Source organism: Somniosus microcephalus, chromosome 14 (assembly GCF_052327205.1).
Source record: "Somniosus microcephalus isolate GS21.2 chromosome 14, FLI_Smic_1.0, whole genome shotgun sequence".
NCBI classification, from domain to species: Eukaryota; Metazoa; Chordata; class Chondrichthyes; order Squaliformes; family Somniosidae; genus Somniosus; species Somniosus microcephalus.
The window spans coordinates 94922860-94949486 of record NC_141000.1 but is presented as its reverse complement, the minus strand read 5'-3'; the positions used below and the strand labels follow the sequence as shown (position 1 = coordinate 94949486).

The window sequence follows — 26627 nt, the reverse complement described above, 5'->3', positions numbered from 1 at the left end:
GTGAAGTGGAGATGACAGAAGCATCCTGTCAATGGTGAGAGAGTTCTTCCAATGAGGTAAGAGTGGATGGAGAGTGGAAAGTGGAAAGCCTGCAGAATCTGTGCTGGAAATAGACTGAGAAACAGCTTGTGGCTGAGCAAAGTGATGATCTGTCAGGTGGGACCTTTTACTGTACATTTGAAGCTGTCAAATAATCAGCTGGAGCATTGGCCACTGATCTCCCGTCTCAGGTTCACAGACGTGGTCCCCGAGCAGTGTGGACCCCATGAGTGAGCAGTTAAAGTGAATAGGTACAGTTGAAAGCATTATTAAGGGCTGTCCACAACCCAATAATTGGTTTAATTATGTCGTCCGCCTCTGCGGGTCGAGTCAGATCGGAGATCACACACGCGCCTGTGGGAAAGGCGCGTTACGGTGGGATGACAGCTGGGTCCCAACTCGCTGTCAAAAAAAAATCTAATTTCCCACACGACCCGCCACCGATGTTTGGGTTTTCTTCCAAAGAGGTTTGCCAAGCATTTTTTCATGAAGACAAACAGAAGCTGTGTTTAGTGTAACAAGATCTCTGTGTGCAGATACAGAACTTCTGCTCTAATGGCCTTGTTAAAACAGCTGACATAAGATCTCAAATGGTATAATTACGGCTTAGGTTCTTTTCGACAAATCCTTTCAGAACCTACATTTTTTTTAAATCTTGTTTCGTCCTTGCACTCACTGGGTTAGACTTTCAACTTGTTGCCAAAGGAAATGAAAGTCGGTGGGCTTCTGTAACAGACGACCGATCTGCAACGCCAAGTTCACACCCAGGTGGCAAGTGGAAAACCTGACATTTGCAGCAGGAACGTCATTTGCCTTGTGGGGACCTCGTGGAAAGGTTCAGTTTGGCGTCCCTACATTTTACTAGACAATCATTACCGGCGCGGACTCGATGAGACGAATGGCCTCCTTCTGTGGTGTACGATTCTGTGATTCTATTTAATCTGATGTCAAATCCGCACACATAAAGGGAGATAGAACGTGTTTAGGGAACTTCTTTACCCAGTCAGCTTAACATCGGTGGTAGGAAAAATAATGGAATTCCTACTAAAGGAGAAAATAGAAGAACATCTAGAAACCAAAAATATAATAATGAATAGTCAGCATGGATTTCAAAAGGGAAAGTCTTGCTTCACCAACCTCATTGGATTTTTTGAAGAGGTAACAGAGAGAGTAGACGAGGATAATGCAGTAGATGTAATTTATCTAGATTTTCAGCAAGCCTTCGATATAATAGACTAATGAATAAGGTCAGAGAATGCAGAATCAGGGGACAATTAGTAGAATGGATAGCTAGCTGGCTTCAAGACAGAAAGCAAAGAGATGGGGTAAAGGGTAGCTAGTCAGAGTGGCAGAAGGTGGAAAATGGAGTCCCACAAGGATCAGTGCTGGGACCACTGTTGTTCACAATTTATATTAACGATTTAGACCTTGGAATCAAAAACACAATTTCTAAATTTGCGAATGACACCAAATTTGGGGGGATAGTCAACACTGAGGAGGACTGCAAAAAATTACAAGAAGTCATTAATAAACTTGCTGAATGGGCATTTCAACACAGATAAATGTGAGGTATTACATTTTGGTAAGAAAATTAAGGAGGTCACATATTACTTGGAAAATAAGAATCTAAATGGGATAGAAGAACAAAGGGGTCTCAGAGTACAAATACACAAATCACTAAAAGTAGTGACACAGGTTAATAAGGCCATAAAAAAGCAAACCAAGCACGAGGGTTTATTTCTAGAGGGATAGAATTGAAAAGTAGTGAAGTTATGCTAAACCTGTATCGAACCTTGGTTAGACCACACTTGGAGTACTGCGTACAGTTCTGGTCGCCATATTATAAAAAGGATATAGAGGCACTGGAGAAGGTGCAAAAAAGATTTATAAGGATGATACCAGAACTGCGAGGGTACACCTATCATGAAAAGATGAAAAGAGAAGGCTATGGGGTGACCTAATAGAGGTCTTTAAAATTATGCATGGTTTTGATAGAGTAGACACAGAGAGAGTGATTCCACTTGTGGGGATGAGCAAAACTAGAGGCCATCAATATAAGATCGTCACCAAGAAATCAAATAGAGAATTCAGAAGAAACTTCTTTACCCAGAGAGTGGTGAGAATGTGGAACTCGCTACCACAGGGAGTGGTTGAAGCAAATAGTATAGATGCATTTAAGGGGAGGCTAGACAAGCATATGAGGGAAAAGGGAATAGATGGTTATGCTGATAGAGTTAGATGAGAAAGGATAGGAGGAGGCTCGAGTGGAGCATAAACGCTGGCATGGACTGGTTGGGCCGAATGGCCCGTTTCTGTGCTGCATGTCCCATGTAATCCTATGTACAATCGTGAAAATGCTTGTTTGCAATAAGTAATATAAAAATAGTTGACAAAATGATCAGGGATCAGCTATTACCATTCAGTAGATGTCCTTTTACTGGTTCTGACTGGTTCAGAGCCCCATGCAATTGCATGCGTTGAGCAATTCTAACACTTCCCCTGCTTGGCAGTCCATTGCAATGCACATTTGGTGCAGCAGTTCAAGAAGGCCAGTGGCTGCCTTCTCAGAGGAACTTGGGGATAGGCAATAAATGCAGCCTTGCCAACGTTGCCCACATCTCGAGAACAAATAAAAAAACAATCACAAGTAATTTATTCAAATAATGAACAACTTGGTAGACGAAACATATATAATCACATAACTCAAACCAGACTGCAGCTGAAGAACACAGGCACTGGATCAAGCAAGAGAGGAAAATGAAGAAAACAATGAGGCAAAATGTGCGTGGGCTGTTTTTGTCTGTTATTAAAAACACCCATGTTGTCAGTGAAAGTGCCAATGAAAACATCAGCACCAGCCCATAAATTAACATTATGGGGACACTTGGCTTTTTATGCGTTATCGAAAGAATGCGTGCAGGCTCAGCGAACAGAACAAATGCTCCACAGAAACACAATGTTAAATAAATACTTGACAGCCTCGCATAATACAGTCGAAAACTGTTGTCTTTTAAAACTCTGAATAGATCACCTGCGCCATTCCTCACGGGATGTCGAATGTATTCTATTACAAGGAGAGGAGCATTAAACCATGTCATTTACAATCTCATAGTAGAACGATCCTGCTCTTCTGCTGTTAAAGTGATGCTGCATTCCTGCAAGGTCACCAAATTCTTAATTGCCGTTAAGTACATAGGAAGATAGGTCAGAATTTAACTGCTCTTGAGGCTACAAGTCAGAACCCTGGATTTTTTTATCTCTTTCTTTAAGTGTGATTGGTAAGGTCAGTCAGGGCCACAGCCACTAATGGTTCCAATATTAGTTAAGGTATTTTCAATTGCTACGGGAGTTTGTACATTCAAAATGTTTCTTTGTTTCTTCACACTTTCTTTAAAAAGTGGGTGACACATACATTTGCAGCGTAACACATGAAGTGTGACAAAGAAGTATGAGAGACAGGAAATATGTGCCTGACTTACAGATTTTATTATATAACTAGCGTCCTGTGGTTTTGCTCATGGTATGTCAGTGAATGTACTGTTTTGGATGGACAGAAGGTGGGTTGGCACTTTAAATATGATAATGAGGCTGGAACCCTTCGGCTTTAACCTGATAAAACACAGTATTATTATTCTGTTCCTAAAGTATAGGTGTATGCTGTTTTAAAGCTGCAAAGTCTAATTGTTGTTCAGTAAACACTGGGCGAGTTTGCTCAAAGATTAATTGTTATTGAGGTTGGAGTTCAGAACTCTGGCTTTGTTTGTGGGAAGGTCAACTAACAGCCTGCAGACATTGTGGCTCTGGTATTCCTGGAGAACTTTTCAAAAAGTTGACTCCTGTTTCTCCTTACTTTTTAAAATGAAGTATAACACAGAAATTTCCATTAGACAATGTGTGGTGTCTGAAGTGTAACAAAGCAGGGGGGGGGCGGATTTTAACCCCCAAAAATGGGTAGAATGTTAAAGTATTAAAAATGTGAATCTCGACCCTAACCTGCCTCCAACTTTCCACTTCTGAGTTTAACGGAGGCGGGACGGGGACGCCTCCTGGGAGCTGGTTGGCACTTTAAATATGATAATGAGGCTGGAAGCCTCGGCTTTAGCCTGCTGTGCAGATTTAACTATTGCCGGCCGGGGATCCCGGGCCTCAGGATTCCCGACAGCTGCAGCAAGGCGAGCACAGCCTTGGTGAGCAATCCTTGTGGGCCCGGAGGAGCAGGCGTGCTTCTCATGACCACCCCCACAGGGGTCGGGGCTCGCACCTACCTGTGGTTGCAGCCTTCTGTCCAGGTCCAGCGTTCCCCTGACTTCCAGTCGGGGAACCTGTCCATGACATTACTCGCACGCTGTGGAGTGGAGTTAATAATCCACAGCGTGCGGGGAAACCTGGACTTCCATTCTACCCGCCCGCTCCCGGCGGGTCAAAATCTTAAAATGGCGGCCATAATGTATTTATACTTATATATATATATATAAAATATATGATAAGAAAATAAAGTTGATAAGTTAATTCCAAATGCTGTCCATTATTTTCTATCTGATTATAAACTACTAAAATAAGAAATAAAAATGTAAGACAGCAAGTCAGATATCATTGAAAGAGAATGTTGGATAAATAGGCCTGAATCCATACTCCCAGTACTGAGTGGTTATGGTAAATTCCAAACAAGGCAAAAATTTGTTAATTAATTTGTTTTGTCTCTTTCAGCTACTGACCAAGGTACAAAAAAAATGTTGCATTTATACGGCAGGCAAACGTGTAACACCTTAAAGCATTTTGCATTCAATTAATTACTTTGAATGCAAGGACAATTGTTGAGTAGAGAATAATAAGAGCCATTTTGCCCATAAACAGGGATTCATCTGTTTTTGGTGGCTTGATGGAGGGAGGAATGTTGTCAAGAACAACAGGAAAACTAAATGCTCTTGTACAAGTTATACCATGGGATTATTAATGTTCATGTGAACCACTGGAATAGGCTGAAGCAGCTTTGGTTTAACATCTCATCTAATGGACAGCACTGCTGACAATGCTGCACTCCTTCTGTACCAGCATGAATTTACAGCCTAGATCATGAATTCAAGTCCTGGAGTGGGACTTAATCCGTAGTCTTCTGATTCAGAGGAGTGCTACCGACTGAGCTAATTTTACACTTGCTGTATTTCTTCTACATTTTCTGCTCTTATGTCAATTTTCCAGCATTCATATTTTCTTTTTTATATTTACCAAAATATGAATTTATTTTATCATTTTAATACTATTCCAATGTAAGACAGTATTTTACTCCAAAAATACTCGAGCTAGATAGACAAATTGTTCTCTTCGGAAATGAGAAGACTTAGTGGTAAACTAATGAAACGTTCCAAGTTTGTCCAGGCAAATTGATCACTCAGACTATAGCAAAAGGTTCAAATACCAGGGGAAACAAGCTAAAGATTAGGAAATTGAATTAAGAAGTGAAATCAACTGAAATTTATTTACACTACAGTTTATAGTCTTGTGGAATGAATTACTAGAGAAGGCCATTGACCCAAGCAATAAAAAATTGTTCAACAGACAGCTAAATGTGTTTCTGGAGAAAGAAGGGATTTAGAGAAACAGAGAGAAGATGGATTTGAGATTTACCAAAGAGGAATTGTTTTCCTATTCCTAAAACATTTTATAGTCTTACACAAAACTAGACATCAACTCTATGACCTAAATGGCAAAACAGGAATATAAAATGTAACCTGAAGAACGTATCTGTTACAAATAATAACAGCAGTGTCTGGGAATGCATGATTCAGGATTGTCTTGCGGTTTAAGACATAATCCTTGGTTAGAACTACGGCTTTGTAACACATGCCTCTCTCACTGCCAAATGGATCATTCTTGCATCCAATATCAGTTTCTCAGCATTCTCCCTCCAGCTAATGCTAACAGGAAAGTACAGAATTAAATAAGGGTAAAAGGATTTCAAAGGCTTCCTCCCTGAAAATGCAGAATTTTAACCAGCAGAAGCTAAAGTCCATCTTACAAGCAGCGAGTGTTCATGAAAGAAAGAAAGACTTGCATTTTTATAGCACCTTTCACAACCTTAGAACGTCCTAAAGTGCTTTGCAGCCAATGAAGTACTTTTGAAGTGTTGTAATGTAGGAAACGTGGCAGCCAATTTGTGCACAGCAAGCTCCCACAAGCAGCAACATGATAATGACCAGATAATCTGTTTCAGTAATATTGGTTGAGGGATAAATATTGGCCAAGACAAGAACTCCCCAGCTCTTCTTCAAAAAAGTGCTGTGGGATCATTTACATCCACCTGAGAGAGCAGACGGGGCCTCAGTTTAATGTCTTATCCAAAAGACAGCATCTCCAACAGTGCAGCACTCCCTCAGTACTGCATTGGAGTGTCGGCCTAGATTTTAGTCTTTGGAGTGGGACTTGAACCCACAACCTTCTGACTCAGAGGGCAAGAGTGCTACCAACTGAGCCATGGCTGACACTATGGTCCTCCATGGCCTCATCCTGGACCTCGAGGTATCTTAACAAGGCAATTAAAATATGAGGAACAACCAGCTTTATTTATTCTGAAAACCATTCAAGAAACAGTTTATAAGATGCACATAAAATAATGGGGAGAGGAAAAGAATGTCAAAAAAGTAAAGTAGAAAACTGAGAGATTTTATTTACATGTAAATCTGAATGGGTTTGCACAGCGAGTCATACAGGGTAGGAAAGTTCCAGTCTATGGTAAGTTAGCCAGTCTCAAGCCGGGATGACAGTAAAAAACACTAAAATTGGCCTCAGTGTGAAGAAGTCTACCAGGATCTTGACTGCCATCCAGCAACCATGTTTGGACACTAGGGGGGGGGATTTTCTGGGGGGTCAGCGGGCGCGATCGGTAGTGAGTCTGGTGGGAATTTTTTTTTGACAACCCACCTCCACGCTAGTCTCCCAGATGTCGGGTTTGTCAGCACTGAAGAGACCTGACACCAAGCGGCAGGGAAGGCAATTTAGATCATTAAGAGATTGTTAAGAGGCATTTAAATACTATTTTAAGCTTACCTTTCAATTTTACGAGTTCCCCCACAGGTTATACACTGCCCGGGGATCACGTCAGCTCAGCGGGTTGTGAGTGGATTCAGCATTGAATTATCTGATTACTTGACAGCTGCAAAAGTGGTATAAAAACTCCCATCTCATAGCTGTTCACTTTCCAAGCTCAGAAACTGTTGCTTACTGCAGTTAGAAGATAGATTGAGCTTTATGCAGCTTGCAAGTGTTTGAAGCCAACTCTCTATCCAGTGCCACCTCATTGGAACAACCTCTCTGACCATTGACAGATTTGCTTCTGTCATCTCAACTTCACCTGCCATCTATTACATCAGCATCAGTGCCCTTGAAACTATCTCACCTTGGTCCTCAGAATCCCACCATGATCAGCCCCAACAACAGCAGCACCAACAACACCACCAACCTTCTCTGTAATCAACTGATGCTGCACAGGACACAGGGCATCAGCACCCGACCACATTGCTGCCCGGGACACCAGGGATGGCCTCACCATGGCCAGATATACTTCACTTGACGCTGTACACCCTCGCTGCCACATGCTGTGTCAGGTTGGCACCACCCCACACCAGCACCATAAAGCATCCCTACAATGCCCAAGCCATTCCTTTCACACTCGTCACCATTGTGGGGGGTACTGTTATGTCTCACCATTCACTGCAACTCACTAAGCCACTTCCAAAGGTGCACATAAATCTGTCCAAGAAAGCAAAGTGTTGAAAATAAAGATTTCAATGTCTGACAGCACATTAACAGAAACTTCACATGAACATTGGCTAAAATACCCAAGTGCCTATCCTTGTGTGTTGTTAGTTGGTCTGATTGGACTAGGATGAGGGTGAATGTGAGGGGTGGCTAGTGAGATGGGGAAGTGATAATGTAGATAGAGAGGGATGGGTGGAGGTGCAAGGTAAGTTGGTGTGAATAAGGATGTGCAGGAGTAGGGTAGGGAAGGCAGAGTGATGGGGATGTGATGAAAGGCACAGCAGAATGAGGTTGAGTGTGGCTTTGTACTAACGTTTTGTGATCTGCTGAGGTCATTGAAAGGTTTACACCACTGCAGCCTGGTTCTCCCGACGACATCCCTGCTTGTGCCCTCCTGTGCAATGTGCAACCAGGCTATGTTGATCTCCTGGGGAGGTCTCTTCTGCCCATGGGAAAGGAATAGAACCTCCCTGCGTACTGTGACTCCCTCCATAAGCATATGGAGGGAGTCATGGGAGAGCCTGGGTGCAGCCGTGCACCTCTGTGCAGTGTTTGTCAGTGTTTGCAGTACCTCAATGCTGTAGAACGCTGACAGCACAACTGTCAAAATCAATTTGTGCGTGGTCCCTTTAAGGAATCCAGCTGTTGATGCGTCATCAAATGATGTCATCAGGCCCACTTCCTTCAATTAGCCGGCAAACATGCTGGGCGGGCTTAACAAGCCCAATCAGCGTAAGATCACTCTACAGAGCGGGCTGGAGCCAGCAGCGAGGTCGCACCCCGCCACTGACCCTGGCCGCACCAGACCCGCCTCGGTTGGCGAAATCGCAGCCCAGGTGAGGGCATGATTTGGCTGGTTCCATGGTGAGCTACTGGAGGGGACAGTGTATTATTCAACCTGTATATCAAATGGTTCTGTTTTAGGAGTCTAGAAAAAAAGAAAGAACTTACATTTATATAGCACTTTCTATATCCTCACAATGACCCAAAGCTTCTCACAGCCAAAGAATTGCATTTGAAGTGCGCAAGAAAACACGGCATCCAATTTGGGCAGAGACGGTCCCACGAACAACAAATGTGATGAATCACCAGTTAATCTGTTTTGGGGGTGTAGCTTGAATATGAGTATTTGCTAGGATATTGGGAAAATCCCAACTGTTGATTGAGCAATGTCATGGGACCTTTCACAGTCTACTCCTGATAAATCAAGGTCATGTCTGCACTACAAAAATTGAATTATGCAATAATTTGAATTAAGCAATTTTGAATTAAGTTGAATCGAGTTTAGTTCCAGCAGAACAGGCAGATGGGGCCTCAGTTTAAAGTCTTATCTGAAAGATGACATCTCAGACAATGCAGCACTCCCTTAGTACAAACGTCAGGCCAGATTATATGCTCAAGTCCTAGGTTTATATTCACAACCTCTGACCCAGAGGCAAGAGTGCTACCTATTGAGCCAAACTGACAAATAAGGGGTACATTCAGCCAGGCTGCGCCCCGAGAGAAGAGCCTCACTGGACAGGAATGCAGATTGGAGAATCATGGTATAGCCCTATCTCTGACTCATGCTCCTGTCTAGCAAGACTCAAATCCAGGATCGCACTTTGCTGAACTTGTCTCAGTATCTACATTAGCTATTGCCCACCTCAGTATAGTAATTCACCGTATTACATCAATGGTTGGACAAGTCTGTGAATATGGAAGGTATTGCTACAATTATGACAGCTGACCATTGAAAGAAATACATTTCAATAACATTTAGGGCATAATTCGCTTTCATTTTTGGCATTGCAACATTGTGTTCATTTCAACGGTGAAGCTGTGTTTTCCCTCTCCCTGTCCCCATAAGCAATAACATGCAAAGTGTACACCAGCATTCCAAAACGGAGATGGAGAGAACATTAATAGGGTAGCCAAGGCACCACCGCTGGACCATGAATTAATTTCAGAGAGAACTCTGCTCTGAGCCATCCCCACCCACCCACCCATCCCCCCCAAAAAAAGAATCCATTACTCTACCTCTGAATAGCATTCATAAGAACATAAATGAGAAAAGACCATTCAGCCCATCAAGTCTGCTCATCCCAGAGCCCATATATAATTATTCAGCCATAGACTGAAGTCAATTCAAGTTGAACATTGCTACAAAACTGCTCTTTTAAAAAAGGTGATTTAACTGGCACTGTGGAAATCAGAAGAAAAAGTGACCTCATTAATTTTGGTGCACTGCATGAGGCAATTTCCTCTCGAACGCTTCAATGAAACTAGTGTATTGATGCCCAAAGAAATGCTGGATAGCATTAGATTACGCATGTTTATTCAGAAGTACAAGATATGATCTTGACCTGAATAAAGTAACAATTTTGAGGGAAATAATACAAAGGCAGCACAAGATATATGTGGGTCTGCATCATCCCACTAAGAAATAGTCTAATTTGCCCAATAAAAGGTTTATTAAAAAGGGAAACCATCACCTGGGATGAATCAGTTTGCTTTGAATCAGTTTGCTTAGTTCCCATTGTAAAATTCTTAACCAAACCGCACTTTTCCCAGAAACAAATGCATTGAACAGACATTTCAAATAGACACACACAACATGAGAGCTCTTGAGCTGGTTACATACATATCTGAACTGCTTCCAAAGCCCAATAACATCTATTTACTGCAGTAAATTAAAATTTCATTAGGAAACAATTCAAAGGAATTCCTAAAGCTCCAATATTCAGCCAGGGTTCTGTTTAAATATTTTTTTTAAGCGCAATTGTTAATAGAAACAAAACCAATGCAATCTGACTCTGTCAAACAGGGGGCTTTACTGCAAATTGTAGAATCATCAAAGCACTGTGAAGTGTTTAAACGGTTAAATTCAATTTGGTTAAGACAGTTTTCTTTTAAAATGTGGAATATACTGTAGTTTTAGTAGATGAAACATAACTCCTCTGGGCTGGGAAGAATCATTCTCCTCTGAAAAAGAATTCCTTGGGTCTTGTCAGTGCCAGAATTCAATTACGGTCAGAGATGAAAGCGTTCCAGTGGCTCCTCCCGATGGTTCAGCTGGGTATGGCAGCCAATAGCCAAGCCACACCATCAATGAACGTTCTCAGTTCGATCTCTGGTCTGTAACATTAGCTGATCTCAACCAGAATAGGAACTGAAGTGCTATAAGTGTCTTCAGTGCTTTGAAGTAGGGGAAAAATTGACCAGGTTTCCTACTCCTGATCACTACCCAGCAACTCCTGCTGGAAAGTGTTATGTGTTGATGTGACACAAAGGCGAAGAGAGGTCAAGAGTGGGTTTGCTGTGACACCCCTCCATAGTCGAATAGTCCACCCCCACACACAACTCTCAGGGTCACAGGTCAAACATAAGAACAGAAGAAAAGATAATGTTGTGAAAAGGCCATTCAGCCCAGCCCATCAGAGCTCATTCTTCTAGTACATTAACTTCCCCAACAGTTCATCAACTCTCCCATCATGAAGTGATCACTTGGAAATTTAGTGAAGTACTGGAGGAAAACCACTCCTCGCAGAGTTGTACCTCAGCGCAAAAGTCAGCTAGTGCCTTCAGGATAGGAGGAGAAAGAAATAAAGGAGGACTTTAGTGCAGGGAATGATGCATGATTACCCTCACAGCAATCACGCGTAACTAGTTTCTTATCCTTTTATTGTTTTCTGTCAGAATTGTATAATTAGGGAACTGCAAAAAGATCCAGTTGGTGCAGCAAAAAGACCAGGCTGATCGTGTGCAGGGATTTCAAACTCATTTTATATGGTGAGCTTGATCCGATATCCTGGTAGTCGGGGCAGGCCACATTCAGCAAGTTATTAAAATAGAAATAGATAAAGATAAAACATATTGGTACTTACTTAAACTTAGATTTTATTTCCTACATTGCAACTGTAATTACATTTCAAATATAATTCATTGCCTGATACCTGGCACCTCTTGGCTTGAACCATTGCATCAACATTTGGAGCAAATGACTGGGCTTTGGCTATCCTGAGTACCGAGTTCTGGGTTGTGTCACAAAGTTGAGAAAGTAGTTTAGATTATGCATAAGAACATAAGAAATAGGAGCAGGAATAGGCCACTTGGCATGGTGGAGAGTATTTGTTCACACATGTATGTGGTTCCAAATATGGAAAGGATTCTTGATGAAGAGGACCTGAGGATAATTTGATTCCCGATATTGATAAAACTTGGTAACACCAATATTGGAAGACTGGTCCTTCAACAGAATGTCACGCTATAGTTCAATAACTTCCATTTGGAGCTCCTCTGGTACATCATGCACATGGACAGAAAAAGGTGTGTTGAAATTTACAAACTCTCCCTCATGGTTCCTGAAGTCAGAGAATTGTTCTTGAAATTCCTTTCTCAGTTCAACAACTTGCCCATGTACCGCCCATGTGGTGCCAACACAATGAGTGTCACATAGTGTCACAGTGATTTCTAGGTGAGAATATGTGCCAAGTTACTCTGGGAAATTTGCTTCTCCACCAGCTGAAGCATCAGCTCAAAGTTGCAAATGTCATAATGTTCTGTCACGACTTGGTTGTGCTCCTTTTGTTGAGCTAATTCAGGTGCTCCGTAATATCCACCATGAAAGCAAGATCTTGAGGCCATTCAATGTCCTGTAAATCAGTAAGATCTTTCTGATCTAAGAACAGGTGTGATCTCACCACACAATTTTAAAAACAATGTTTCAACACAGCTCCCCGACTTAGTCACTGAACCACGGTGTGATATGGCAGTCCATGGTGAACTTCACATTCTTCCACAAGCCGGCTAAACTGCCAATGGTTGAGAGCTGCAGCTTGAAGAAAAATGACAGTTTTTATAACCACATCCCGAACATGATTCATTTTCAAAGATTTACTACACAGAGCTTGATGTAAAATGCAGTGAAAACCAAGAAACTGTTGGTTTGGGTTGATACTTTGCAATTTGGCCTTCAATTTTGTCACAACTCCAGCTTTTCTGGCCCGTCTGTGGCCACAGTCACACTTGTCCAGTCCAACTTCCATTTGTCCAGAGCTCCCGCCAAGCTGTCAAAGAGATTGTTTGTTGTGGCGCTCATCAATGCCAATTCTACAAGCTCCTCCATTATGCACATGTTCTCATCAGCTCCAGTTACATCAGTGCTTTTGTCAACTGCAATTCAAAAAACAGTTGACTTTGCTTTGTCCTGAAGCGGACCAATCTCTCAGCTAAATCATTGATTCTCTCAGTGATTGTGTTCCTCGAGAGGCTGATAATTACAAAAGCTTGGGTGCACTGGGGGTTATTTTAATCCCCAAAAATGGGTGGGTTTGGGTTGGCTGGAAGGTTAAAATGTTTAAAATGAGAAACAGGAACCCAACAGCTTCTAACCCGCCCACTTCCGGTTTTAACGGCGATGGGGTGAGGGGCGGATGACCAATCCGCTCTCAGGAGGCGGGTCAGTCATTGAAACCTTTTAAGGAGGCTCCGTACCTCCATTTCTACAGGGTTTCTATTTTTAAGCCATGTTGGCTGGCTTTCCCAGGGCTCGGGAAACCCGCAGGTAAAAGGAGGCGAGCAGGGCTAGATCCAGCTAGATTTGCAGCACTGCTTGTGGGCCAGGAGGAGCAGGAGTGTTTCCTCCAGATCCAACAAGCAAACCCTGTAAACCCTCCCCCCACCTACACAATCTCCCCCGACACCCCCATCTCCCCAATCCCCCGCAGTCAATAACTCCCGATCTTCCCCAACCCCTATGATCTCCGCCTCTCCCCCAATCCCCCCATCACCGACCCCTGATCTCCCCCCACCCATCTCCCTGACCCCCTGCGATCACCGATCCCCCCCCCAACCCCTATGATCTCCACCTGTCCTCTAATCGCCCATCACCAACCCCGATCTCCCCCCACCCAGCTCCCCCGATTCCCCGTGATCACCAACCCCCGATCTCCCCCTACCCAGCTCCCCCGAGATCACCAACCCCCGATCTTCCCCAAACCCGTGAACTTCGCCTCTCCCCTGATCTCCCCATCACCGACCCCGCTCTCCCCCCACCCATCTCCCTGAACCCCCCGCAATCACCGATCCAACCCATCTCCCCCGACACACCCATCTCCCCAATCCCCTGCAATCAATAACCCCCGATCTTCCCCGAACCCCAATGATTTCCAGCTCTCCCCAATCCCATCACCAACCCCCAATCCCCCGCAATCAATAACCCCCGATCTTCCCGACCCCCTGCTATCTCCGACTCTCCCCTAATCTCCGACCATCCCCTGCAATCACCCCCGAACTCCCCAACCACGCTCAAGTCTGCATAAAGTACTAAATCTGAGAAAAACATCAAGTCTGTAAAGACTATTCTAAAGCACACTCACCTGAAACTCAATGCAACAACAGCAAGGAGAAGCCCGACCACCAATGACCACACGGTGAAAGAGAATCCGCAGCCTCCTTTAAAAGGACCGGGCTTCAGACAATCAGCACTTCCTCCAAATTTCAAATCACAGCACCAGGGGATTGACAATTTGCACCCAATTTAGAAGGACCGGACTTTCAACACTATGCGGGAAATCCAACCAATCTGCGCTTCCTGTCCAAATTCACATTTTTCCAGTGGACAAGGATGGTCAGCCAGTTAGGGAGTCTGTGGGCCATACACTTGATCTAGTATAAAGGGATTCTGCTTGCTGTGTGTCTACTTCACAGTACTAAGTTCAGTGTATTTGTAATATTAACAGACTGTTTACAGCTCTATATTTGTGGTTCCAGTCTCTGCTAATGCAACAATTACTTAGGACTCAGAAAGGAAAAAGGCAGAAAATTAGCCTACAAACAGCTTGTATATGTTACATCGGGGTCGATTTTCCTGGAGCCGTTGGGCGGGGTTTCAGGCATGTGGGGGGGGGGGGGGGGGGAATCCCGATTTCGGGGGTCCCGACACCATCCCGCCCAAAACCCACCTCCACGTAAGTTTCAAGGGAGGCGGGTACCCACCCCGCACTGGGACCCGCCGACCTGAGGCGGGAAGGGATTAGTGCCAATTAACTGCCTGTTAACAGGTAGTTAACAGGCAGTTTTTAGCCTAATCCCTATTTTGAGGGGTGTCGTGTGGGATTCCCGACGGCTCCAAACCACACCAGCTTAGAGCAGGCGGGCCGTCGGGTTGAAGGACTTGGAGGGGTTGCGATGTCGGTGTTCAGGTGAGTGATGGGTGCATGAGTGCAAAGGTAAGTGTGTTTGGTGTGTCTAAAGTGTGTAAAGAAGTTTAAATTACCTGTACTTACCTTAACAGCCTTTCTTCCTCTAGGTTTCGGGAGTCCATCACTCAGCCGGCACTGAAAGCAAAATGGCTGCGAGCTGTCAAAAGTGACTGCCTTCAGCTTTCATTGCCGGTGAGACTTCTAACTGAGTCTGTGTAGAAGGACTCAGGTTAGAAGTCAGACTGTCAGTGTTTGACAGCTTCAAACAGCTGTGAAACACTGATATTTCATCTGTCAAAACCTCTTGACAGATGAAATTTCAGTCTGTGACGTCACCTGTTGCCGGGTGGCCCTTAATTGGCCTGCTGAGCCCGCTGGGCGGGCTTAACAAGGTCAATCAAGGGAAAATTGCGTGGATTGGCCGAACGTCGATGTAGGCAGGACTAAAACCCGAAAGTTGTAGTCCCGCCTCCTTCCCGACAGCTTTATGAAAATCGACCCCAGTCTCAGTCCATCCGTGCCAGTAATATTAATACATTTTTGGACTCCAGTAAATACGTTATAACAATAAAACAATGGAAGGAGAAGAAACTAATTGTACACAATTGATGTAAAGGTAATAATGAACACTTGCATGCCTGATACTTGTGCGAGTCCGAAAGGTGAAATTGGACCTGTGTTGTGCCCATTTTTCAGGCGTGAAATAGGGAGAGAAGGTCCAATTTTGTAGGCCTGTGTCCCACGCCCCAAGGACGCCTGAAAGACGTCCAATTCCATTTTGGGTCAGACAATATTCAAGCATCCCTGGTGGCCACTTTAAACAGGACCCCTCCTGGAATTTCATCAGTGCTGAGTGGGGTTTCCCTGATCCAGATGTGTCCTAACCAGCAGTCCTGAAAGGGAGCACCAGAGGCTCCCAACAAAAGGTTAAGTATTGGTGCTGTGTGTATGTGTTTGCCCCGTGAATCTAGTACTTGCATGTGCATCTGTTCTTAGCAGTCTGGTGCTTGTGTTCTCCCCTCTTGGGAACTTTATCGGCCCCCTATCGCTACACAACCCTCTGCCTGCCAAGGTTGAATTCCCCCTTGGTTAAGCCCACAAAGCCACCCTCTGTGCCTCCCTTGGCATTTTCTGAAGGGCTCATCAAGGCACACGACGCTGTCTCCTTACAAGCAGCAGCCCTAACTGGCCCATTCTCCACTATCGCAGACCTTAACCCCCAGTGCACCTGCTGGGGGCCAACCTCAACCTTCCAATCCCACTCACCCCTCCCACCACCACCGCCTTGGACTCTGCTAATAAACCAACATTCACCGCCCCTCTCTGCATTTCACGGAATCCTAGGATAGTACAGCACAGAAGGAGGCCATTCAGCCCATCGAGTCTGCACCGGCTCTTTCAAAGAGCAATACAGTTAGTCCCACTCCCCTGCTCTTCCCCATATCCCTGCAATTTTTTCTCCTTTAAGTATTTATCCAATTCCCTTTTGAAGGCTATTATTGATTCTGTATCCACCACACTATCAGGCAGTGCATTCCCTTCAGAAAGTCCAATCACTCACAAACAAGGTCCTTCCCATCCACAACCTTATTATGAATTATTGAATTGACATCATAGCTTTGACTGAATCTTGGCTCATGGATGGCAACACCGTGCCTCTTACTAAAGGCTCCCCATTTGGCTATACTTTTCACCATCTGTCCCGCCCAAAGTGACATGCTGGCAGTGTGGCACTTACCACCAAACCACACCTTGGTCTCTTCCCATCTCTTTCGGTACTTTCTCCTTCTTCGAATGCCTTGCCTTGTTCCAACCCTCTCACTTCTCTTCTAAAATCGTCATTGTCTACTGCACCCCAAGCCCCACCCCAATTTCTCACTGAGATATTCTCCCTCCTTTCTGCCCTCATCTCTGCACTGAACGACTCATCTTTGGTGATTTCAATTTTCATTTCAGCTCCCCTTGCCCTCTCTCCTTTGAATTCATAGCCCTCTCATCTTCCCTAAACCTCTCCGTCCATATAAATTCTTTTACTCATATTCATGGCCACCCTCTTGGAGAAACCTTTGAGGAAATTCCTGGCAAGTCTCAGCTACTCAAATGTCCAGATTGATTTTCAATTATTTTCCAACCACTTAATCTAGGGTAAAACACATTTCATTCCACTGAAAGTTCCAGTCCAACTCCTTTATCTTTGACTCCTATTTTTTATTTATTTATTCGGATACTATTAGGACAGATGACCAAATGCTTAGTTAAACATGTAAGTTTTAAGGAGTGCCTTAAAGGAGGAAAGAGAGGTGGAGAGGTTTAGGGAGGGAATTCCAGAGTTTTGGGCCTAGGCAGCTGAAGGAAAATAATAGCTACAAAGGATATTTTATGGACTCAAATTTATCAATGGGGACGTGATGGAGGCGGAACTCCCACTTTTTGGGTTGTAGTCCCGCCTCCATGGACTTGTTGCCAACCCACGCTATTTTCCCTTGATTGACCTTGTTAAGTCCGCCCAGCGGGCTCAGCAGGCCAATTAAGGGACACCTGGTTACTGGTGACGTCACTGATTGACATTTCATCTGTCAAGAGCTTTTGACAGATGAAAAATCAGCATTTGACAGCTCTGTGAAGCAGTCAAACACTGACAGTCTGTCTTCTAACTTGAGTCCTTCTACTCAGACTCAGTTAGAGATCTCTCCAGACCAGAAAGCAGAAGGCTGCAGCTTTTGACAGTTCAGCGGCCATTCTGCTTTCTGTACCGGTGAGCTGAGGGACTCCCGAGAACTGAAGGAAGGAAGCCTGCAGGAGAAAGTAAAGGTAAGTAAAACTTATTAAAACACTTTACACTTACCTCACACACTTACCCCTGCACACATGCACCCATCACTCACCTGCACAACGGACATCTCGACCCCTCCAACCCCTTCAGACCAACGGTCCGCCTCGCTAACTTGGCGTGGGGGTTCGGAGCCATCGGGAAGCCCACACTTCAGGGCTAAAAATAGGGATTAGGCAGTTAATTGGCACTAATCCCCTTCCCGCCTCGGGGAGGCGGCTCCCAGCACAGGTTGGATACCCGCCTCCTGGGATATTGGCACGGAGGCGGGTTGGGGGCGGAATGGGTTCCTGCCCCCCGATTCTGCAATTTTCCCACCACTCCCGCCTCCAAACCCGCCTCCACAGTGCTTGGAAATTCAAGCCCTATGTCTCAAAATAAATCATCTGTATAAAAATAAATCCTGCATCTAATTCTAAATTTCCTAATCAAAGCAATGCGCCATAATTTTATCTAGCTACGATCCCAAATGATGTGTAGTACCAGTGTGGCACTGAATAACAATTTAATTCCTTCTTTATACTCTCCTATTTTAAACATTTTTATGTTCCTATTTTTATTGATAGATTTTCCTATGTCACACACTGTTGGATGATGGAAAGGCCAAGCAAATGACCTTTGTGAATGCCACTCAATAATTAGCTGCTAAGAGACCATGCCCAGGTCCGAGTCTTCCACATTTCCCCTGTGTAAAACTGGCTTGCATCCATTCTGTGACTCCTGCTTACGGCCCATCTGAAAGGTGGATCATACTGGGGAATTCACGTGTACAATATGTGGCACAGATTGTAGGTTGCACTAATGCAACATGCTGCATGATTTGCCCTCTTTCATTGCACGATAACATCTAGCATTTGAATGCTAGTTTGTATTTTTATCTTTTATTTCTTTTTTTGTGAGGTCTGATCAGACACTTATGGAGCAGTGTTAATCTAACCCGCCCGTTGAGAAACTGACGGGATCGGGTTGGCTTTCCGCCCCGCCCGATTTTACTCTTCATTGAAGTCTATGGAGAGCAATGCTGGGCAGGGTGCAAAACCAACGTTTCAGCAGATCGTGTGGGTTCCCCACCCTGTGGGTTAGATTAAAATTAGCCCTTTCATTTGTCTGTCTGGACTGTGGCCTTGATAATGTGGGCATTAAAAACATGGTCATAGAATTTCCAGTACATACTGGAAAAGCTGACATTGAGCCACATATCGATGCATACAGGATGGTATGCCATTCATGCCTACAAAGATGTTAAATAAATGAATACTAGCTAGTCCCTCAATAACACAACTCATATAATGCGTTCAAACAGCTTTTCTGCTGGGATAATTAACTTTTCCAATTTACTGCATACATTTCATATTTTAAAAAAATCAAATAAACTTTACCTGAATAAAGCTTTTGAAATTTGTTATCTAGAAATGGTGGATGAAATATTTTTAACAAGCATTGTGGAGAAAAAGGTAATAAAGTGCCACCTAGCGACCAGAGCTTGTAACAACAAAAAGAACTTGTATTTATATAGCACCTTTAACGTAATAAAACGTTCCAAGGCGCTTCACAGGAGCGTTATCAAACAAAATTTGACACTGAGCCACATAAGGAGATATTAGGACAGATGACCAAAAGCTTAGTTAAACAGTTAGGTTTTAAGGAGCGTCTTAAAGGAGGAGAGAGAGGTAGAGAGGCAGAGAGGTTTAGGGAGAGAATTCCAGAGCTTAGGGCCTAGGCAACAGCAGGCACGACCGCCAATGGTGGAGTGATTAAAATCGGGGATGTGCAAGATGTCAGAACTGGAGGAGCGCAATATCTCAAAGGGTTTTAGGGCTGGAGGATGTTACAGAGATAAGAAAGAAAGACTGACTTGCATTTATATAGTGCCTTTCACGGCATCAGGACAGCCCAAAGCACTTTACAGCCAATGAAGTACTTTTGAAGTGTAGTCACAGTTGTAATGTAGGAAATGCGGCAGCCAATTGCGCACAACAAGCTCCCACAAACAGCAATGTGATAATGACCAGATAACCTGTTTTTTTGTTATATTAATTGAGGGATAAATATTGACCAGGACACCGGGAATAACTCACCTGCTTTTCTTCAAAATAGTGCCACGGGATCTTTTACGTCCACCTGAGAGAGCAGACAATGCCTCAGTTTAACGTCTCATCTGAAAGACGGCACCTCCAACAGTGCAGCGCTCCCTCAGCACTGCACTGGAGTGTCAGCCTAGATTTTTGTGCTAAAGGGGTAGATTTTGCCGAACCTGTCAGGAAGAAGGCAGGACTTCCCCTTTCGGGTTTTTGACCCGCCTACTTCGACGTCCGGCCAATCCACGCGATTTTCCCTTGATTGACCTTGTTGAGCCTGCCCAGCGGGCTCAGCAGGCCAATTAAGGGCCACCCGGCAACAGGTGACGTCACAGACTGAAATTTCATCTGTCAAGAGTTCTTGACGGATGAAATATCAGTGTCTCACAGCTGTTTGAAGCTGTGAAACACTGACACTCTGAGTTCTAAGCTGAGTCATTCTGCACAGACTCAGTTAGAACTCTCACCGGCACTCAAAGCTGAAGGCTGTCACTTTTGACAGATCGCAGCCGTTCAGCTTTAAGTTCCGGCTGAGTGATGCGCTCCCAACGGCTACAGGAAGAAAGACTGCTAAGGTAAGTACAGGTAAGTAAAAGTTCTTTACACACTTTAGACACACCAAACACACTTACCTTTGCACTCATGCACCCATCACTCACCTGAGCGCCGACATTGCGACCCCTCCAACTTCTTCAACCCGACGGCCCGCCTGCTCTACCTGGCGTGGTTTGGAGCCGTCGGGAAACCCACACAAAGCCCCTCAAAATAGGGATTAGGCTAAAAACTGCCTGTTAACTACCTGTTAACAGGCAGTTAATTGGCACTAATCCCTTCCCGCCTGGTTTCGGCGGGTCCCAGTGCGGGGCGGGTACCCGCCACCCCTGAAACTTACGTGGGGCGGGGTTTTGGGCGGGATGGTGTCGGGACCCCCAAACTCGGGATTCCCCCCCTCCCGCCCGCCTGAAACCCCGCCCGATGGCTGGGGGAAAATCGGGGCCAAAGTCTCTGGAGTGGGACTTGAACCCACAACCTACTGACTCAGAGGCGAGAGTGCTACCCACTGAGACATGGCTGACACTTGGGAGGGAGGGAGGGGCGGGACCATGGAGGGATTTGAAGACAAGGATGAGAATTTTTTAATTGAGGCATTGCCGGACCGAGAGCCAATGTAAGTTAGCAAGCACAGGAGTGATGGGTGAGCTTGGTGCAAGTTAGAATATGGGCAGCAGAGTTTTGGATGAGCTCAGGTTTATGTAGGGTGGAAGCTGGGAGGCTAGCCAGGAGAGCATTTTAATTACACATTTTCAGAAGCCAGTTTACATCGGGATTTTCTATTATTAACGTGGACTTAGGAATTTATAATGGCAAAAGTTGACACAAAAGTGTAACGAAAAGTGTGATAACATAAAGTAAGCTTTTATAGACAGGAGGTATGCACAGATATAAGATTAGTAATAAGTTATATAACAGATATAAATAGTTGCTTTGATAAATTTAAAGAATGTACATTTCAATTAATGTTTTCTTTCATGTGGTTTTCAAATATTTCACCTGCACTTAAATTATATTAAAAGATTCAATATTTTCATAACTACTAAAATCTGTTGGCTATATAGTCAACAGAGGCAAATATTTATATTCAAACCTTTACAGTTTAATTATTTTTCTTCTACAGAAATGATACCAACATATCCAAGTGCATTGAAAGGTGAAAAAGGTCCATCAGGGGAGCCTGGTGCAAGAGGGCCAATAGGACCACCTGGACTGCCAGGATTACCAGGTCGTGGTATTCAAGGACCAACAGGAAAACCAGGTCTGCCAGGCCAACCAGGCTTACCAAGTGTTGGGAAGCCTGGAATGCCAGGAATAGCAGGTAAACCAGGAGGGATGGGATTGCCAGGTCACAAAGGTGACATGGGACCAAAGGGAGAACATGGGCCCATGGGACCACCAGGGCCACAAGGACCACCAGGTCCTTCAGGACTTCCTGGATATGGAAAGCCAGGTAGACCAGGATTGCCAGGAAAACAAGGGCCAAGAGGAGAGCCAGGACAGAACGGATTGCCAGGAGTTGCAGGTCTATCAGGACCTAAGGGACAACAAGGAATAGGTGTACCTGGATTACCAGGATTAAAGGGCCCACAAGGACTACCTGGACAACCAGGGCCTGCAGGACTTCCAGGTATATCAAAACCAGGTTTAAATGGTCTTCCAGGAGCTCCTGGAGCACCAGGTAAAGGAGGATTCCCAGGTGAACCAGGACCTCAAGGTTTTCCAGGACTACAGGGTCCTCAAGGACCCCCAGGAATGCCAGGTGTGGGAAAACCAGGCCTAGATGGACTTCCTGGTCAACCTGGTTTTCCAGGGGGAAAAGGTGAAAAAGGACTCCCAGGTTTACCAGGGCCACCAGGAATGCCAGGAGTAGTAAAACCAGGGTTTCCAGGGCCAAAAGGTGAACGTGGCCATGGTGGGCTTCCAGGAATTCAGGGACATAAGGGCGGACCTGGACCTGCTGGTGCTGCTGGAATTCCTGGTCCTCAAGGTGAACGAGGACAACCGGGGCTTCCAGGACAAATTGGGCCACCAGGTGGTTTAGGTTTCCCAGGACTAAAAGGAGAATATGGGCCAGCTGGCCCTCAAGGTCCTCGAGGCCCGAAAGGCGAACCCGGTGTACAAGGATTGCCAGGTATACCAGGATATCCTGGTGAAGAAGGACAACCAGGTCAAAGAGGTTTGCCAGGACCAATAGGGCCAAAAGGAGACGTAGGACATAAAGGCCCATCTGGTTTACCTGGACCACCAGGACTACCAGGATTAAAAGGGGAAGGTGGGTTTCAAGGAGAGAGAGGTATCCAAGGTCCTACTGGAATACCGGGGATTGCTGGTCCAGGAGGTCCAATCGGGCCACCAGGTCTTCCAGGACCAAAAGGAGAGAAAGGATTACCAGGGCCACCAGGGATACCTGGCATAGGAAAACCTGGAGTTCCAGGACACATTGGACCAACAGGAAAACCTGGCCCAGAAGGTCTTCATGGAATACCAGGAGTATCTGGCCCTCCTGGACCTCCTGGACCTCCAGGCCCACCAGCTGTCCAACCAGATATAGGACAGTTTCAACTTCCAGATATGGGGCCAGGAATTGATGGCATAAAGACACCACAAGGATATATCAGTCAACCAAGTAAAAAAGGGAAACATCAAGGAATTAGTCCAGAGATGCCGGCTTTCACTGCTAAACTCACAATACCTTTTCCACCAGTAGGATCTCCTGTCAAGTTTGATAAAATCCTATATAATGGCAGACAAAGTTACAATCCACAAACTGGCATTTTTACATGTGAGATACCAGGAATTTATTATTTTTCATATCATATTCATTGTAAAGGTGCTAATGTATGGGTTGCATTATATAAGAACAATGAGCCAAAAATGTATACTTACGATGAATACAAGAAAGGGATCCTCGACCAAGCTTCTGGGAGCTCAGTTCTTGAACTATCGCGTGGAGACAAAGTCTGGATGCAGCTCCCATCTGAACAAGCAGCAGGACTTTATTCAGGCCCGTACGTGCATTCATCTTTCTCTGGATTTTTACTGTATCCAATGTAAAAAATGTACACATGTAAAGCTTTTAAAATATGATTTTTGTTACCTTATGAAAGCTACATTTTCACTACAAAGGCAATGACTGACATTTGTAGGATAATTAACTGTCTTTCTTTCTTTGATGGAAGGCTACTGTTAGGTAAACCCAAAGAAAGAGTAGACCATGTCTGTTTTACACATTATAAATGCATATTAAAGGGCTTGGAGACACAGAATAATACTGAGACCCAGGGGTCACCTCAAATCAATGAAATAAAAGTTTCCTTGTTCTGATAGTTGATAGGAGTCCCAAGTGTAAGTTTGCAGAGCCTCTGTATAGTCCCCAGTGGACTGTACCACACAAGAGAACCATTTTGCACAATTGGAACTAATTTTCCAATCACAATCAGAGATGCTAAAAGCAGAGATAATTTAAGAAATAGGCTCTGAATGCCACATAATTGTAGGAGGTATTCATCTAAAGTTGGGGTTGAGATAAGTTTTCAGGTTGATATAAGCAAAGTGCTTTGCATTTGTTATATGTTATAACTAACCCAGGAGTACACGATACTGTTACTGGGTGCAACATGGAAAAAATGTTCCATTTCCCAGAAGCAATCCTGCCTCTTTATAAGGGCAAGTTCACAAAAAACTGCTAAAAGAAACTTACATTAACAATGTAACCCTCCCTGTCTGTGAAAGGGGGTAAAAGATTATTTTCATCAATAAAGCACGATCAGACATGAACAAATGATGTTAGTATCTAGTTCACCTGGGGAACCGTGGGGATTTAATAGCAGCCTACCAAGTACTGAACTGCAAAGTTTCATCATCCAACTCCTCAGTGAAAAAATACTCCCAACAACAACCAGTGACCTGCAAGCTGATGTAAATGGAATAAGCAATATCTAAGGTTTCTTGTGAAACATCAAGAACTGATTTTCCTCTGAGGAGAGGGAAGATGAAGGATTACTTGTGCAGTTCGCTGTAGCCTTATGGTTTCTGCTCATTCACCCACTTACCTTTTTTAAAAATGTAGTACGACACTAATATTTATCCAGATGTGTACACTTGGACATCTGCGCATTTCTTTGTCTAAACAGCCTAGAACCATAAAAGTTGACAGTAGAGAAAGAGGCAATTTGGTCCCTTGTGTATGTGTCGGCTTGCTGCTAGAGTAATCAAAACAAATCAAGATGCTCTTTTCTCTCTCTCTCCATAGCCTTGTATCTTCGACTGCTTGAAATATTTATCTACTTTTCCCTCAGAAGACCATTTTGGGTTAGGCATTTCTTCAGTGAGTGCATATGTTAGTGCTTCATTTACTAAGATTCTAAGAAATGCACTGGCAGATACATAAGCAGATGCTATGTCACGGGCTTGTTAATTTAAACATCAGTTACTAAACAATTTACGTTGAATATGTAAAACAGGCTTGTGCCACCAATTCTGGTAGTATGAAATCAATGAAAGGAAAGTTTCATGCAGATTGGGCATTGCTTTTATTTCTTCTTAAATAAATGTTTAAAGATCTCAGCAGGCTAACAAAATATAAGAAGCAATATTGTGTTTTGTCCAAGATTTCCTGAACCTGACATGATAGTTGAAGTACATAACCACAGTCTTCTGATGGCATCTGCCCATTGTAACCATTAATAAAATTTCCAGCTTTTCAACGATAATTTATTTGTTTTACTACTGATTGTCTAAATTTGTATATGAATAGAAGGGCTGCATCAAAATATGAAATGAAACTAAAAACAAAATAAGGTGTTAAAATTATTTCTCATTTAAAATAAAATCTCTGTAGCTCATGGCAACTTTTCATCAGGTTTCAACAGACTGAATCAGTCACATTGTTTTCACAGCCTGTTTGATTTATCACATTTCCTGCCATTTGACAGTTCCAATTGCAATTCTTTCCTAATTTACTTCCAATTAATTTTCCATAACATGCAAGAGATTAAAGAAGGTGTAGCCGATTAATATCTCTAGTACATTTTTCTACCCTTTTTCTTTGATTCCTACTTGGTAGTTTACAATCTACAATAAATAGCCGCACCACGATATGTTTACCTGGTTTTAACTGATATTTGCATTATTTTAACAAGTGCTTCACTGCAACAGTATGTCAGAGTTGATAATGTTTCTACCTTTAGGAATAGCATTTTTTGATTTTTATCAAGTTTTTTTTGCAGCAAGCTATTTGGCGGGTCACAAATGTAACAATTTTATAGTATTGAGTGCAGTGGGATTTTCATTTTTATAAAGTTAACATTTTCATAAAAGGTCTGTTCAAGGGGATACAGTGACATGGTGTGTTGGTGCTACAACATATCATACCACACTGTTCTGGGTTTTAAGATTGGACCCATAATTGCTCCATCCAGCAGGGTTTGAAACTCAGGCGTGCCAGACAAGGGAAAGACAGCGACTGGAGAGTGAAGAAAAATTAGTCAGCTGCTCTCCAGAACCAGAACCGGTTTCTGTGCTGTATGTCCTATGTAACCCTATGTAAAACAACAAAACCAGAACCCAAGAGCAAGGCGCCTATCCACTCTTCCCATTTAGAAGCCGTGTTGAGGGGACCTATAAGGAGAAAAGTAATTGAAAAATGAAGAAAATAAATAGCATAAAACTTCAAATGTTAAGTGTAAAATGACCAAATTTTAAAAACTCGCCAAAGTAAGCAGAAGACATCTATTAGTAAGACATGATGTTTCATTTTTGATTGATTGCAGTAACACCCTGAATGTAATGTAACAAACTTTTTTTCTGGTAACTAATGCTTACTCTGTATTATCAAAATTATTTTGTACTGAATTGGAAATTATTGTATTAAATATTTAAACACTTATTTTTAGCTTCACTTTGAGAAGAATCTTTCTTATTTTGTGGAATGTTACTTTACGTATGACTTTAAAGGTTTTTTTATGATCATGGTAAATGAATGTGCAATCTTTCAGCTTGCAATGCTTCCTGCTTAATTTGACATTTCTACAAGTTCTTACTTTTTGTTTCCTTTGTTAGAATATCAATTTTCATAAGTGCTAATTGACTGGAATCTGCTGAGACCTGAAAAAGCAGAAACTATTGTCCTTTCCAACCGATATAATCGGCTCAATACAATCAAATTCTTTGTTCACTCTTTTTTAA

The 26627-nt window shown here is 43.6% G+C and overlaps 1 protein-coding gene across 1 annotated transcript in view; it reads left to right on the top strand.

The window, feature by feature from the left end:
* col8a1a (collagen, type VIII, alpha 1a) overlaps nucleotides 1-26340 on the top strand; it is a 250600-nt gene extending 224260 nt beyond the window's left edge. The window contains exon 4 of the mRNA XM_086006988.1: nucleotides 21562-26340. Within this exon, the coding sequence (XP_085863114.1) occupies nucleotides 21562-23495 (1934 nt within the window). The 3' untranslated portion in view covers nucleotides 23496-26340. The remainder of the gene's footprint in view (nucleotides 1-21561) is intronic.
* The last annotated feature ends 287 nt before the right edge of the window (nucleotides 26341-26627 follow it).